This window comes from Panthera leo, chromosome C2 (assembly GCF_018350215.1).
Source record: "Panthera leo isolate Ple1 chromosome C2, P.leo_Ple1_pat1.1, whole genome shotgun sequence".
In the NCBI taxonomy this organism is placed as follows: Eukaryota; Metazoa; Chordata; class Mammalia; order Carnivora; family Felidae; genus Panthera; species Panthera leo.
Window position 1 is genome coordinate 120,880,241 of NC_056687.1, and position 14,659 is coordinate 120,894,899.

At 36.2% G+C, this 14,659-nt stretch overlaps 2 protein-coding genes across 3 annotated transcripts in view; both read left to right on the top strand.

Moving 5' to 3' along the window:
• ATR (ATR serine/threonine kinase) overlaps positions 1-10,575 on the top strand; it is a 99,605-nt gene extending 89,030 nt beyond the window's left edge. The window contains exons 43-47 of the mRNA XM_042955514.1: positions 276-432; positions 669-822; positions 2,004-2,155; positions 9,241-9,346; positions 10,241-10,575. Of these exons, the coding sequence (XP_042811448.1) occupies positions 276-432; positions 669-822; positions 2,004-2,155; positions 9,241-9,346; positions 10,241-10,414 (743 nt within the window). The 3' untranslated portion in view covers positions 10,415-10,575. The remainder of the gene's footprint in view (positions 1-275; positions 433-668; positions 823-2,003; positions 2,156-9,240; positions 9,347-10,240) is intronic.
• Positions 10,576-12,063: 1,488 nt separating this feature from the next.
• The window catches only part of XRN1 (5'-3' exoribonuclease 1), a 121,257-nt gene continuing 118,661 nt past the window's right edge, over positions 12,064-14,659 (top strand). For both annotated transcript variants that reach the window (XM_042903623.1, XM_042903624.1), the window contains exon 1: positions 12,064-12,196. In XM_042903623.1, the coding sequence (XP_042759557.1) occupies positions 12,122-12,196 (75 nt within the window). In that variant the 5' untranslated portion in view covers positions 12,064-12,121. The remainder of the gene's footprint in view (positions 12,197-14,659) is intronic.

A 14,659-nucleotide genomic window follows, 5' to 3' on the forward strand; every position in this document is an offset into this window, starting at 1 on the left:
GGATTTATTCTGAGTAATATCTTCTGGAATCAGTTGATTCCACATTAGTTTTAGTTGACATTTATTTTCATAAACAAGAAGCTTCACTTTGGATAATTACAAGAGAACATACATAATGCGTTTTATTATTTTATTATAATATCAGAAGGTAAGTTTATGAAAAATTTTCCATTCTTTTAATTAACAATTTGAATAAAAATGGATGTTTTCTGTCCAATAAAAAAATTGCCCCTTATTTGGCTTGTGTGATTAATGAAAACCACTCTACCTTGTAGGAGTTTATATGACAGGAAAAGAACTTCGCCAATGTATGCTACCAAAAGCCGCAGCTTTGTCTGAAAAACTCAAAGTATTCCAAGAATTTCTCCTACCCAGGCATCCTCCTGTTTTTCATGAGTGGTTTCTGAGGACATTCCCTGATCCTACATCATGGTAAATTAAACAGAAAATAATACATTATTATGGTTAGATGTTTTAAAAAATATCTTAGGGGTGCCTGTCTGGCTCAGTCAGTAGAGTGTGTGATTGTTCTCGAGGTTGGGAGTTTGAGACCCACATTGGGGCTAGAGATTACTTAAAAAAATTTTTTTTTTAATTCTAAATTTAAAATTAAATCTAAATTAAATCAGTGGCATAAGGATATGTGATAGGCATTGTGTTTTCTTTAGGTACAGTAGCAGGTCAGCATACTGTCGTTCCACTGCAGTTATGTCAATGGTTGGTTATATCCTGGGGCTTGGAGACCGTCATGGTGAAAACATCCTCTTTGATTCTTTGACTGGTGAATGTGTACATGTGGATTTCAACTGTCTCTTCAATAAGGTAAGTGATGTGACTCATTCTAGTTAATTGTATGTTTTCTCCCAATTGCCTTTTTTAACAACTGTTCTTCCTAGATATACCCGTTGGTAGCAGTTATCATCACAGTTGAGTCACACTGAGAGTTTTTTTGACTGGTTTTGATCAGTGGATCCCAGAGTCCTCAGTAAAGCAACTTAGGATGAAGAGAACTCAAAAAAGTGATACAGGAAAACTAGCACTGAACTTGAAATCCAAAGATTCAAGTTCTGACTCAGTTCTTAATTATGTGATATGGGCAGATCAGTTCATTTTACTGAGACTCAGTTCTAAAGAGACAGTACTTTAATGTGATGGTTTCCAAACCTGGCAGCATATCAGAATCATCCAGGAATTTAAACAAAATACACAGATCTTGGCAGACATCCCAGAAAATTCTTTAGGTCCAGAGGGGCTTAAGAATAAATTAAGCTAGTTGGACTGAGGTCCCTCAGCCCCCCTCTAATTTTCCAGTGTCCTGGAAGGCATACTAGTAGATTAACCCCCTATTTTCATATCCCCAGTATTGATTGCCATCTGCTGTCACAGGAACTAAGACAGGTTACAGATACAAATAAGATTAAATCAAAAGATAAACCACTGGTATTTGTTAAATCATATAAGAAACTGAGTCAATAAATTTGGGGATGAAAAGGCCCTATGAAAGGCAGGTTGAGAATGGTAGAAAACAAATGAACTGGACTTCATTATATTATATGTTGTATACTCTCATCAATATGAGGATCTAACATTTGGTTATTTCTTTTCCCTCCCTGCTTTAAAGTGAAACTCTTAAAAAAAAAAAAAGAAAAATTGGAGAATATTTGTTTTTATTTTATATTACTCAAGAAGGACATTAAGGAAGTTAATAAGAGATTAAATATTGAATGCATAAAAATTTCTCTATAGTAATATTCACTATAATAATTCAGTGATAGGTGAATCCATCCATCCGTTAGATCAAAGGTAGAGATGTAGGCTCCTTCATGATATAGGCCTTTAATGTGGTTACAAATATTTTTATATTTACATATTATAAAAATATAAATATTTTGAAGGTATCTCTGTACTTTGCTTAAAGAGTCTAGACTTGAAGTTCTAATTTTTTTTTGCACAAAGATTTTAAAATTCTAATACTACTTTTTAATAAAATGCCTTGTTTTAAGGGGGAAACCTTTGAAGTTCCAGAAATTGTTCCATTTCGGCTGACTCATAATATGGTTAATGGAATGGGTCCTATGGGAACAGAAGGTCTTTTTCGAAGAGCTTGTGAAGTTACAATGAGGCTGATGCGAGATCAAAGAGAGCCTTTAATGAGGTAATTATTTATGTTATGTAAACAATTTAACAGTAATCTTGAGTGTAATTATTGGTTCCTAAATATGTTTTTTAAATAATAGAAGCCACTTTGCATTGGTTGAAGTGAATTTTTTTATTTTATTGTATTGTATTTAAAAAAAATTTTTTTTTAATGTTTATTTATTGTTGAGAGACAGAGCATGAGCATGGGAGGGGAAGTGAGAGGGAAAGACACAGAATCCGAAGCAGGCTCCATGCTCTGAGCTGTCAGCACAGAGCCTGACGTGGGGCTCAAACTCACAAACCGCAAGATATGACCTGAGCTGAAGTTGGATGCTCAACCAACTGAGCCACCCAGGTGCCCCGAAGTGAATTTTTTTAAATAAAGCTTTATTAAGGTATAACTTACAGTTCATTGCAGCATTATTTATAATAGCCAAGACATGGAAGCAACCTGAGTGTCCATTGATGGATGAATGGGTAAAAAAAGTCTGATGTATGTATATGTATATGTGTATACACACACACACACACACATACACACACACATATACATACACAGTGGAATATTATTCAGCCATAAAAAGAAGGAAATCTTGCCATTTGTGACAACATAGATAGACCTTGAAGGCATGTATGCCAAGTGAAAATAAGACAGAAGTGTATGAGATCACTTATATGTGGAGTCTTAAAAAGAAAAAAATAGAACTACCTTATGATCCACGAGCTGCACTACTAGGCACTTACAAAAGAATGCAAGAACACTAATCCAAAGAGATACATACACCTTGATGTGTATAGCAGCATTATTTCTAATAGCCAAGATAATGGAAGCAGCCCAAGTGTCTATTGATTGATGAATGGGTAAAGAAGATATGGTATAGTTTTCAACATAGTACTGAAAGTCCTAGCCTCAGCAATCAGACAACAAAAAGAAATAAAAGGCATACAAATTGACAAGCCAGACTTTCATTCTTCACAGGTGACATGATATTCTACATAGAAAACCCAAAAGACTTCACCAAAAAAACTGCTAGAACTGATATATGAATTCAGCAAAGTTGCAAGATATAAAATCAACGTACAGAAATCAGTTGCATTTCTATATACCAATGAAGCAGCAGAAAGAGAAATCAAGGAATCGATCCCATTTACAATTGCACCAAAAACCATAAAATACCTAGGAATAAACCTAATTAAAGAGGTAAAAGATCTGTATGCTGAAAACTACAGAAAGCTTATGAAAGAAATTGAAAAAGATACAAGGAAATGGAAAAATATTCCATCCTCATGGATTGGAAGAATAAATATTGTTAAAATGTCTATATTACCCAAAGCAATCTACACATTCAATGCCATCCCTATCAAAATACCACCAGGATTCTTCACATAGCTAGAACAAACAATCCTAAAATTTGTATGGAACCACAAAAGACCCTGAATAGCCAAAGTAATGTTGAAAAAGAAAACCAAAGCTGGAGGCATCACAGTTCCAGACTTTAGCCTGGATTACATCAAGACAGTATGGTGTTGGCATAAAAATGGAGACCTAGATCAATGAAATAGAATAGAGAACCCAGAAATAGACCCACAAATGTATGGCCAGTGAATCTTCGACAAAGCAGGAAGAGTATCCAGTGGAAAAAAGACAGTCTCTTTAACAAATGGTGCTGGGAGAATTGGACAGTGACATTTAGAAGAATCAAACCGGACCACTTTCTTACACCATACATAAGAATAAATTCAAAATAGATGAAAGACCTAAATGTGAGACAGGAAACCAACAAAATCCTAGAGGAGAAAACAGGCAGAAACCTCTTTGACCTTGGCCACAGCACGTGTCTCCAGAGGCAAGGGAAATAAAAGCAAAAATCACCTATTGGGTCCTCGTCAAGATAAAAACTTCTGCACAGTGAAGGAAACAATCAACAAAACTAAAAGACAGCTGATGGAATAGGAGAAGATATTTGCAAATGGCATATCAGATAAAAGGTTAGTATCCAAAATACATAAAGAATTTATCTTTATAGATTTTGTTATCAAACTGAACACCCAAAAAAACTATCCAGTGAAGAAATGGGCATAAGACATGAATAAACACTTTTCCAAAGAAGACATCCAGATGACCAATAGACACATGAAAAAATGCTCAACATTGCTCATCATCAGGGAAATACATATCAAAACCACATTGAGATACCACCTCACATCTTCAGAATGGCTAAAATTAACAACTCAGGAAACAACAGATGTTGGCGAGGATGCAGAGAAAGGGGAACCCTCTTATACTGTTGGTGAGAAGGCAAACTGGTGCAGCCACTCTGGAAAACAGTATGGAGGTTCCTCAAAAAATTAAAAATAGAACTACTGTATGACCCAGCAATTGCACCACTAGGTATTTATCCAAAGGATACAAAAATGCTGATTCGAAGGGGCACATGCACCCCAATGTTTATAGCAGCACTATCAATAATAGTCAAAGTATGGAAAGAGCCCTAATGTCCATCAACTGCTGAATGGATAAAGAAGATGTATGTATATACACACACGCACACACACACACACACACACACACACACACACGCACACGCACATATACACATACATACATACACACAGTGGAATATTGCTCAGTGATCAAAAAGAATGAAATCTTGCCATTTGCAACAACATGGATGGACCTAGAGTGTATTATGCTAAGCTAAATAATCAGCCAGAGAAAGACAGATATCCTATGATATCCCTCATGTGGAATTTAAGCAATGTAACAGATAAACATAGGGGAAGGGAAGGAAAAATAAGATAAAAACATAAGAGACTCTTAAATACAAAGAACAAACTGAGGGTTGCTGGAGGGGAGGTGGGTTGTAGGGGGATGGGCTAAACGGGTGGTGGGCATTAAGGAGGGTACTTGTTGGGATGAGTACTGGATGTTGTATGTAAGTGATGAATCACGGGGTTCTACTCCTGAAACCAATACTACACTGTATGTTAACTAACTTGAATTTAAACAAATAAATTTAAGGAAAAAAAAGACTTGGTAATGTATGTACACACACACACACACACACACACACACACACACACACACACACACATATAATAGGATATTATTCAATTATAAAAAAGGATGTAATTTTGCCATTTGCAATGACATGGGTGGAGCTAAAAAGTATACTAAGTGAAAGAAGTCAATCAAAGAAAGACAAATACCATATGATTTCACTCATATGTGGAATTTAAGAAATAAAACAAGCAAGCAAAGGTGAAAAAATAGAGCAAGATACAAACTCTTATTATAGTGAACAATCTGATGGTTATTACCAAGGTGGAGTGGAGGGATGGTTAAATAGGTGATGGGAACTAAGGATTACACTTGTCATGATGCGCACAGGGTAATGTATGGAACTGTTGAATTACTTTATTGTACATCTGAAACTAACATAACACTATGTTAATGGAAATTAAAATTAAAACTTAAGTAAAAAAAGAAAAACAAAAACTGAGCTCATAAAAAACAGACTGGTGGTGGCCAGAGGGTGGGGGTGGAGGATAGACAATGGATGAAGGTGATCAAAAGGTATAAACTTTTCGTTATGAAATAAATTAAGTCGTGGAAATATTTTGTGCAACATGGTGACTATAGTTAATAATACCGTATTGTGTATTTGAAAGTTGCTAAGAGAGTAAATATTAAAAGTCCGTGTCCGAAGGGGGTGCCTGATGTTTCAGGTGGAAGAACATGAGACTCTTGATCCCAGGCTTGTGAGTTCAAGCCCCATGTTGGGTATAGAGATTAGTTAAGTGAATAAATAATTTAAATAAGCAAACAAATAAATGTTCTCATCACAAGAAAAAACATTTGTAACTATGTATGTTTATGGATATTAGCTAGATTTCTTGTGATGATCATTCTGCAATATATACAAATAGCAAGTTATGTACACCTGAAACTAATGTTGTACGTCCATTATATCTCAGTTTTTTAAAAGATGTAATTTACATACCGTAAAATTAACTGTTTCAAAGTGTACTGTAGTGGTTTTTAGCATATTCCCAAGATTGTGCAACCATCACTGGTATCTAATTATAAAACATTTTTATCACCCCCAAGAGAAATTAGCAGGTACTCTCCATCCCTACTCCCCTGCCATTGTCTAGCAAACACTAACCTACTTTCTGTCTCAATGGATTTGACTATTCTGAACATTTCATATATAAATGGAATCCTACAACATGTGGCATTTTATGTCTTCTTTCACTTAACATGGTGTTTTTAGGGTTTATCCATGTTGTAGCCTGTATTAGTAATTCATTCTTTCTTATTGCCAAATATTCTATTGTATATCACATTTTGTTTATCCGTTTATCAACTAATGGACAATGGATTGTTTACACCTTTTGACTATTGTGAAAAGTGTGGCTGTGAACATTTGTGTACAAGTTTTATGTGGATATACGTTTTCAGTTTTCTTGGGTATGGTGTAGAATTACTGGGTTACATGTTAACTCTAAGCTTAACATTTTGAGGTAATACGTTAGAATCCCAATGGCAAGGTATGAGGGTTCCAATTTCTCCACATTCTTACCAACACTTGTTGTTTACCTGTCTTTTTTACTTTACCCATCCTAGTGGGTGGTATACCTAATGGTATCTCGTTATGGTTTTAGCTTGCATTTCCCTAATGATCAGTTATGTTGAGCATCTCTTCATGCACTTATTGGTCAGTTGTATATCATCTTTGGACAAATAACTATTCAAATCCTTTCCATTTTTTTTTAAATTGAATTATTTGTCTTTTTATTGTTGCGTTGTAAGACTTCTTTACATATTGTGGGTAGTAAATCCTTAAGAGATACATAATTTGAAAATATTTTCTCCCATATGTGGATTGTCTTTTTTGCTTTCTTGATGATGTCCTTTTTAGCATTTAAGTTTTTAGTTTTGATGAAGTCCAATTTATCTATTTTTATTGTTGTTTGTGCTTTTGGTGTCATTTAAGAAACTATTGCATAATCCAAATCATGAACAGTTACGCCTCTGTTTTCTTTTAAGTGTTTTGTAGTTTTAGCTCTTATATTTAGATCTATGGTCATTTTCAGTTATTTTGTGTTTCTGGTGTGAGGTAGGGGTCCATATTTATTCTTTTGAGTGTGCAGATCCAGTTTTCCTCACACTACTTTTTGAAAATATTATTCTCCATTTAATTGTCTTGGCACTTCTATGAAAAATCAGTTGAGCATATATGTAAGACTTTATTTCTGGACTCTTCAATTTTGTTCTCTTGATCTGTATGTCTAACCATATGCCTACAACACATTATCTTGATCACTGTAGCTTTGTAGTAAATTTTGAAATTTGGAATTGTGAGTGCTCCAACTTTTTCTTTTTCAAGATTGTTTGGCTATTCTTTGCATTTCCGTAATTTTAAGGTCATCTTGTCAACTTCTGCAAAAAGCCAACCTGGATGTTAATAAGAATGACATTGAATCTGTTAGTTTGTGGAGTATTGTCATTCAAAAATGTTGAGTCTTCTGAACCATGAACATTGGATGTCTTTTCATTTATTTAATTCTTCTGTAATTTCTTTCAATAGTGTTTTATAATTTTTAGTTTTCAAGTCTTGTATTTTTTTAAATGTGCTTCTATGTGTTTTTTAAATACTATGCTAAATGGAATTTCTTCTTTATTTCATTTTTGTATTCATTTTTCGTGTTAGATTTTTGTATATTTATCCCTATCTTGCAAATTTTGCTGAACTCATTTATTAGTTCTAATAGTTATTTTGTAGGTACCTTAAGATTTTTCTCTCTATAACAGCACATTGTCTGCAGATAAAAATTGTTTTACTTTTTCCTTTCCAATCTCATGCCTTTTTTTTCTTGCCTAATTGCCCTAGCAAAATGAATGTCAGATAGACAAGGTGAGAAGTCCACATCTTTATCTTGTTCCTAATCTTGGGGGTATAGAAGTTTCACCATTAAATATGTTAGCTGTAGTATGTAGTTTTTAAAAGGACTTTTAAAGCTCATGTATCCACCTTCTTTCTTTAAAGCTGTTTACCATACATTTTTGTATAACATACTGGTTAGTTAGACATAGGAGAAGGCAAATTCTCTGAAAGAGGAAGTATAGTATCTTGTGAAATACTAAGAGCTCCTATCCCAATTGGAGGAAGTCAGGAAATAATTTCTGGAGGAAGTAGCTGAAACCTTAAAGATAAATGGAATTGACCGTCAAACGGGAAGAGTATTCTGAGTGATAGAAATATCAAGGCAAGTGAAGGCATGGACTGCCTAAGAAATATAATTTTGTTTTCTAGAGGGTAGACTTTGAGTAGATGGTGCTATGATCATGGTGCCTAGATGAGCAGGGCTAGATTATGAAAAGTCCACATGGGGCTGGTTTACACGTTTAAACTTTTAAGAAGAAATTTTAAAAAGAGAAAATGAAATCAGATTTTGCACTGTAGAAAAATTACAGTTGCAGTTTGGGCTAGAGACCAGAAAACCAGTTAGAGGACTATTAGAGTAACTCAGAGAAAAATGATGGTGCATTGGATGAGGTAGTGACAGTAGAAATGAAGGCAAGTAGAAGGGTTCTAAAGGGCTTTAGGAGGTAGAATTGAGTGTTAAGAGGAGGATTGATGATTCTAGGATGATTCCTAGATTTTTGTTCAGAGCAAATGAGTGAATGATGTTCTTTACTGATTTGGGGAATACACGTTAAATAGTTTGAGAAAGGGTAATGAGTTTTGTTTTGGACATACTGCCTATAAGAAAACTGAGTGGGTTTTTCCATAGGTAGTTGTATTTGAAGTTCACAGTATGCATTTAGAAATGGCACACAGAACTCAACTTAACTCTACTCTCCAAGAATACCTCAGATCCTTCTCTGCCTTCCCTCTTCCCTCTCTCTTTCCTTTCAGTCCCTCACCCCAAAACAGTAAGTTCACAGATGTTACTGATGCAGTAGTAATGTGTGTTGTAAGAGTATTACCATTAGCTTCTCATCCTTCACTTACTTTTCACCTAGGTGCTGACTTTAGAGAGACTTCTTTTTACAAAAATAACATCATGTTACCACATTTGTTTACATTTTAGTGTCTTAAAAACTTTTCTACACGATCCTCTGGTGGAATGGAGTAAACCAGTGAAAGGACATTCCAAAGCACCACTGAATGAAACCGGGGAAGTTGTCAATGAAAAGGTTAGTAGAAGGTGTAGCTTGATAGGAGCTGACATTCTGTGTCTCTATAAATGAGAATTGATTCTAAATGCTGTCAGTGACTGACCACTGAATACTCTGAGCTCTAGTTCTTGTTTAACTATAGATAGCTCACAATAATGAGATATAGTGGGAAAAACTTGGAACACAGATTACCTGAACTTACAAAGCTTTAATGTGTAGTAATTCACTCTGTACTAATATTAATTGAAGTCTCAGAGTTTGCAGATAATAATTTTTAATAAGTGAGAATAGATTGAGGATTATTATTGTAATAATGTCATTCTGACTTTTGCATTTTGATATTCTTTTGTTATTGAGAGAAATGTGTACCATTCCAAGTAGCTTAGAAGTCCCATTTACTCATAGTAATGTAATCTAAATATTAGGCTTTTAGAGTATTGTTGCTATTATTATTCATTCACATATTTAAGTCCTAACATTTTCAGAGTCGATTTTAAATTATTATTTTTCTAGAACTGTAATGTAGAAGAAATTCCCTGGTATTTTACATAGTCCAGAAACATGTCCATATCAGTTGATGTTAGATTAATGTTGCAAGCCTTTGTGGTACCTGGCTGGCTCAGCTGGTAGAGTATGCGACTCTTGATCTCAGGGTTGTGAATTCAAGGCCCACCTTGGGTGTAGAGATAACTTTAAAAAGAAATAAAATCATAACTAACATCGCAAGCTTCAAAATCAGTATCTCATGTAGTATTTGTTTCATTTCTTTTGTCTTTGATTTTACAAAAAGGGTAATGATCCATAAAAGGATATAAACATTTGTTAAATAACAGAAAAGTAGTAATTTCAAGTGATCATCATCCACTTGTTATTGGGGTCTTAGCACTTACGATTTTTAATTTCTTCTTATAGGCCAAGACCCATGTTCTTGACATCGAGCAGCGACTGCAAGGTGTAATCAAGACCCGAAATAGAGTGACAGGGCTGCCGTTATCTATTGAAGGACATGTGCATTACCTTATACAAGAAGCTACTGATGAAAACTTACTATGCCAGATGTACCTTGGTTGGACTCCATATATGTGAAATGAAATTACTTCAAAGAATATGTTAATTATCTAATATTAATGCATTTGGTATTAATCTGTGATTATATCAATTCATTTCCAAAGTACAACATAAATAAGTTTCTTTATGTTCTCAGAGCAACTGGTATTAACTCCCTTATTGTTAATAATATTTAAAATAATATATGTTGTTATTAAGAAATAAACTTTGTTTTAAAAAAAATTTTAATGTTTTTGAAGGAGTGTGAGTGGGGTAGGAGCAGAGAGAGAGAAAACTGCTTTCTTAATATATGTTCATTATAACTGGAGAAATGTAACATCTTGGGTTTTTATGCTCTAAAAAGATGTATTTAAACAAGCCAGTCTCACTGCATTTTACAACTCTGATTTTAAGTACTAGCTAGCATAAGGATTCATTTGAGTGGTGCCTGACTGGCATGTGATCCTTGATCTCAGGGTTGTGAGTTGGAGCCCCATGTTAGGTGTGGAGATTACTTAAAAAAAAAATAAATAAAACTTTAAAAAATGTTTTTTAAAAAGCATTCATTTGAACAAAAAAAAAAATATTGAATAAATACTATGGACAAAGCACTATGCTAGATTTATGCACCAAGCTACCTCCCCTGCCTCTAGGAACTGACTGTCCAGTCTAACTGTGAAACATATAAACATAAAGCACACATCAAGTTCACTTAATAAGACTCTTTTTTTTGTATGGTTGAAAATGTAATAAGAAAAAAAAGAGTATGACTATGAAAACTAAATCATGTAATTTTAAAGATGCTGCCATACTGAGAGTTTACCAGAATACAGAATCTAGTGGTCTTAGAAGACAGTTAAAATTTCGTTAATATTTTAAAATTAAAGATATTTTAATGTTAATTTTTTGTAAATTTTCTTTCAGGAGATTTAAAATAATTCACAATACTTAAAAGTAATGAGGTTATTACATTCAAATGGAAAATTCACCATAACAGAATTTTACTTAAGTTCGCTTGATAGAATTATGCTTCACTATACAGTTTAGAGTGTGATGGGGGAAAAACACGATAAACCAGGAGACATGAATGTGAAAATAAGTATATATAATTACGTTTGGGGGCCTAACGGTGAGTTGAGGAAGCTGGCTGGGGGTTAGGAGAGGAGTTAGGAAATTTTTTCAAATAATTCGGAAAAAAAGCGTTTTTAAAAGAGACTTTGTTATAGAGTTATATTCCTCAAAGGAAAAAACCTCTCCCTCGCCAAACAAAACTAAACCAATTCCTCGGAGAAACGCTTCACCCGTCGCCAAACTAAACCAAATCACCAGATCTTCCTAAATCTGTGTTGAAAAATACTGAGATTAGTAATCCCAGGACACAAGCAATCAGGACAAAAATCAGCGTTCCAAAAATCTTCCAGCAGGCTCGTGAGGTTTTCACAGCACTTCCACGTCTATTTATAAAGCACAGTTCCATCAACCGGCATTTCCAGAACAAAGTTTCAGGCACCAAAACACCGCCTTGCTCTTGAACGTAACCACCACCGTTCGGTGGCGGCTAGGATTAGAGCCCCGCCCCGGGGATGCGGCCTCGAATCGGCCGCTCTAGGCCCGGCGAGCGCTCTCTATGGTCGGGCGAGCGGTGTGTTGTCATCGGCGGAGCGACGGCCGGAGGCTGCGGCGTAGGCCCCGGCGGGGCGTTTGGTTTCGGTTTGGCCCTGATTGGAATTAGTGTTGACGGTCGAGATGGGAGTCCCCAAGTTTTACCGATGGATCTCGGAGCGGTATCCCTGCCTCAGTGAAGTGGTGAAAGAGCATCAGGTGGGTGAGCGAGGGGGCAGCGGCTCAGAAGGCCCAGAACCCGGGGCCCCGCGGCCCTCTCCACCCTGGGACTGGGCTCCCCAGCCTCCTCTTTCTGCTCGTCGTCTGCGGGATGAGCGGCAAAGAGAGGGGAAGAGAAGGTTTGAGGATATCCTGATGCTCTGAATGGGGCGAAGACGCAGGTTTCGTTTCTTTGGGCAGAGTCACGGGGATCGCGGCAGTTGTGACACTGACAGCTTTGCTGCCGGGCAGGGCCTTCCGCGATTCCGAAATTAAATCCTGGGGAGGAACGCTGTAGTGAATTCTTTCCTTTTCTGCTCAAGGAGCTGCGTCTTCCCTTATAGAGACAGCAAAGCCCGAGCGGGTGTCCTGAGTACCTCCCAACCCCCCACCCCAAAGCAACAGACCCACGTACCAACGATAATAACTTCCTCCGCAGTTGAGTCACCTTGTTTACTTTCCTTTATCAGGACCTGCATCCCACCCCACCCCCAACGCCTAGACGCTTTGACCTGGCTGATGGTTCATATTTATGATACCTTTTGTTACTCTTTTTCGATCATCCCAAAGGCCGTACGAATCCCGAGTTCCAAAAGAAACAAAATACACTTGGACCGGCAGCGGCAGTTAATTGGAGGCTTCACTGTGCGAATGTGCGTGTGTGTGCGCGCGTGTGAGAGAGAGAGGAGAAAAAGAAATTGATTGCTAGAGCACTGATAGTAGTAATAGTAGTGTCTGGTTTATAATCCGGCATGTAATAATATCCCAGTGCGACGTTTTTTGTGTAGATTCCAGAAGTGTTTATATAGTGGAACTGTGAAAAGAAATAGCAAACAGTTAACTATTAGGTAAACTAGGCTTTGGGTGATGTATTCGTGTTTATCACATTTAATGATTTGGGTAGATTTCTTGTCCATTTTATATTTTCCAGGAAAAAAGTTTTGATATTTGTGTAGCTGATTGAATCAGTAATGATGGATAACATTGTGTTAATAGTGGGGGGAAATAATCCAGCCCAAACCATCACGCTGTTTATTAAATTATGGGTTAATCTTTTTACAAGTACTATAAGCATAAAGAGAGGCTTAAACTTCCAGAAGGGATTCTTTGTTGTTGGATTCGAGTCAGTTTTGGTATATGAAGAAAAACTTAAAGAATTCCAAAACAATAGTTTATTTTTCATTTATTTGAAACATGGATTGAGTGAGATTTAGGGAGACATTTCTTTCCAGAGAAGAGGGTTAAAAAGGGTTACTAAGTACATTGCTGAAATGGAGACAACCAGCTTTGGCTTTTCCTGGGTCATTCATTCAACAAATAGCTGAGTGCCTGCCGTGCATCAGTCACTTTATCTCCGAAGTGAAGAAATGTGATTGTTATTCAGATTGGCTTAATAACATAATTTGTTCAATAGTATTTTTACTCTGTACTCTTTGGTACAGAATTTGGTTTGATGAAACTGTCTTTGATTCTTACCATCTTGAGGAATTTTTTTTTTTTTTTTTTTTTTTTTTACTGAAGAACAAAAAATAATCTCTTAAAGGCAATTTTATGATAGATTTAAAAAGGCTTAAAACTTGGCTTATCAAAGTGCTGTCTTTCACAGATGTTTGATTTGTGTAGTTAACAACAACAACAACAAAAAGAGCAAATGTTCTAAAGAGTTACCAGCTACTCTCTTAAGCAGTATTTAAAAGATGGTAAGACTAAGTAAGTCACAGTGATTCAAAAGCTAGTCCTGGGAGGAAGGGGCTGGGAAGAGGAATAGGTTGTGGGAAGATGGTGGTGGTGGTGATGATAACAGCATAGTTTTTGGTCTCTCTGAATCCACACATAAAAACAAATGAAGTAGGTAGCAAAGTTTGAAATCTACGGAACATTTATGACAAAACCACATAACATCGTATCCCTATGAACCCAAATATAAGTAGGTGAGGACAAAATACCAATAGTTTCTAGCCCCAGTTGGTGTTGGCATCCCTGCAAGAGAAAAAAGGAAGTAATGAGGCAACAGCTGATGGACCTGAGAACAGGAGAACTGCAGAATATTCACTAAAAGACTGTGTAGGCCAATTACATAGGAGTATTTGTAACTAAGGGGTTTTAAAGGATAGGACTATTTGGCCTCCTGTGAATTCTCGTAACTGACTTGCCAAGGCATCATTCTGAGGCAAATACAGTAAAAGAGAAAACAGATATGCCCCCTATACAAGAGCAGACACTTTAAAATGGAAATGTCAGCTTGTGTTTCCTTCTATGCAATTTGTAGCAAATGCATAGAAGCTTGGCTTTAAAATTGCAGGCTCTAGCATAACAATGTGCATGCACTTAACACTACTGAACTGTGCGCTTAAAAATGGTTAAGATGGGGGCGCCTGGGTGGCTCAGTTGGTTAGGCATTTGACCCTTGATTTTGGCTCAGGTCATGATCTCATGGTTCCTGAGTTCAGGCCCCACTTTGGG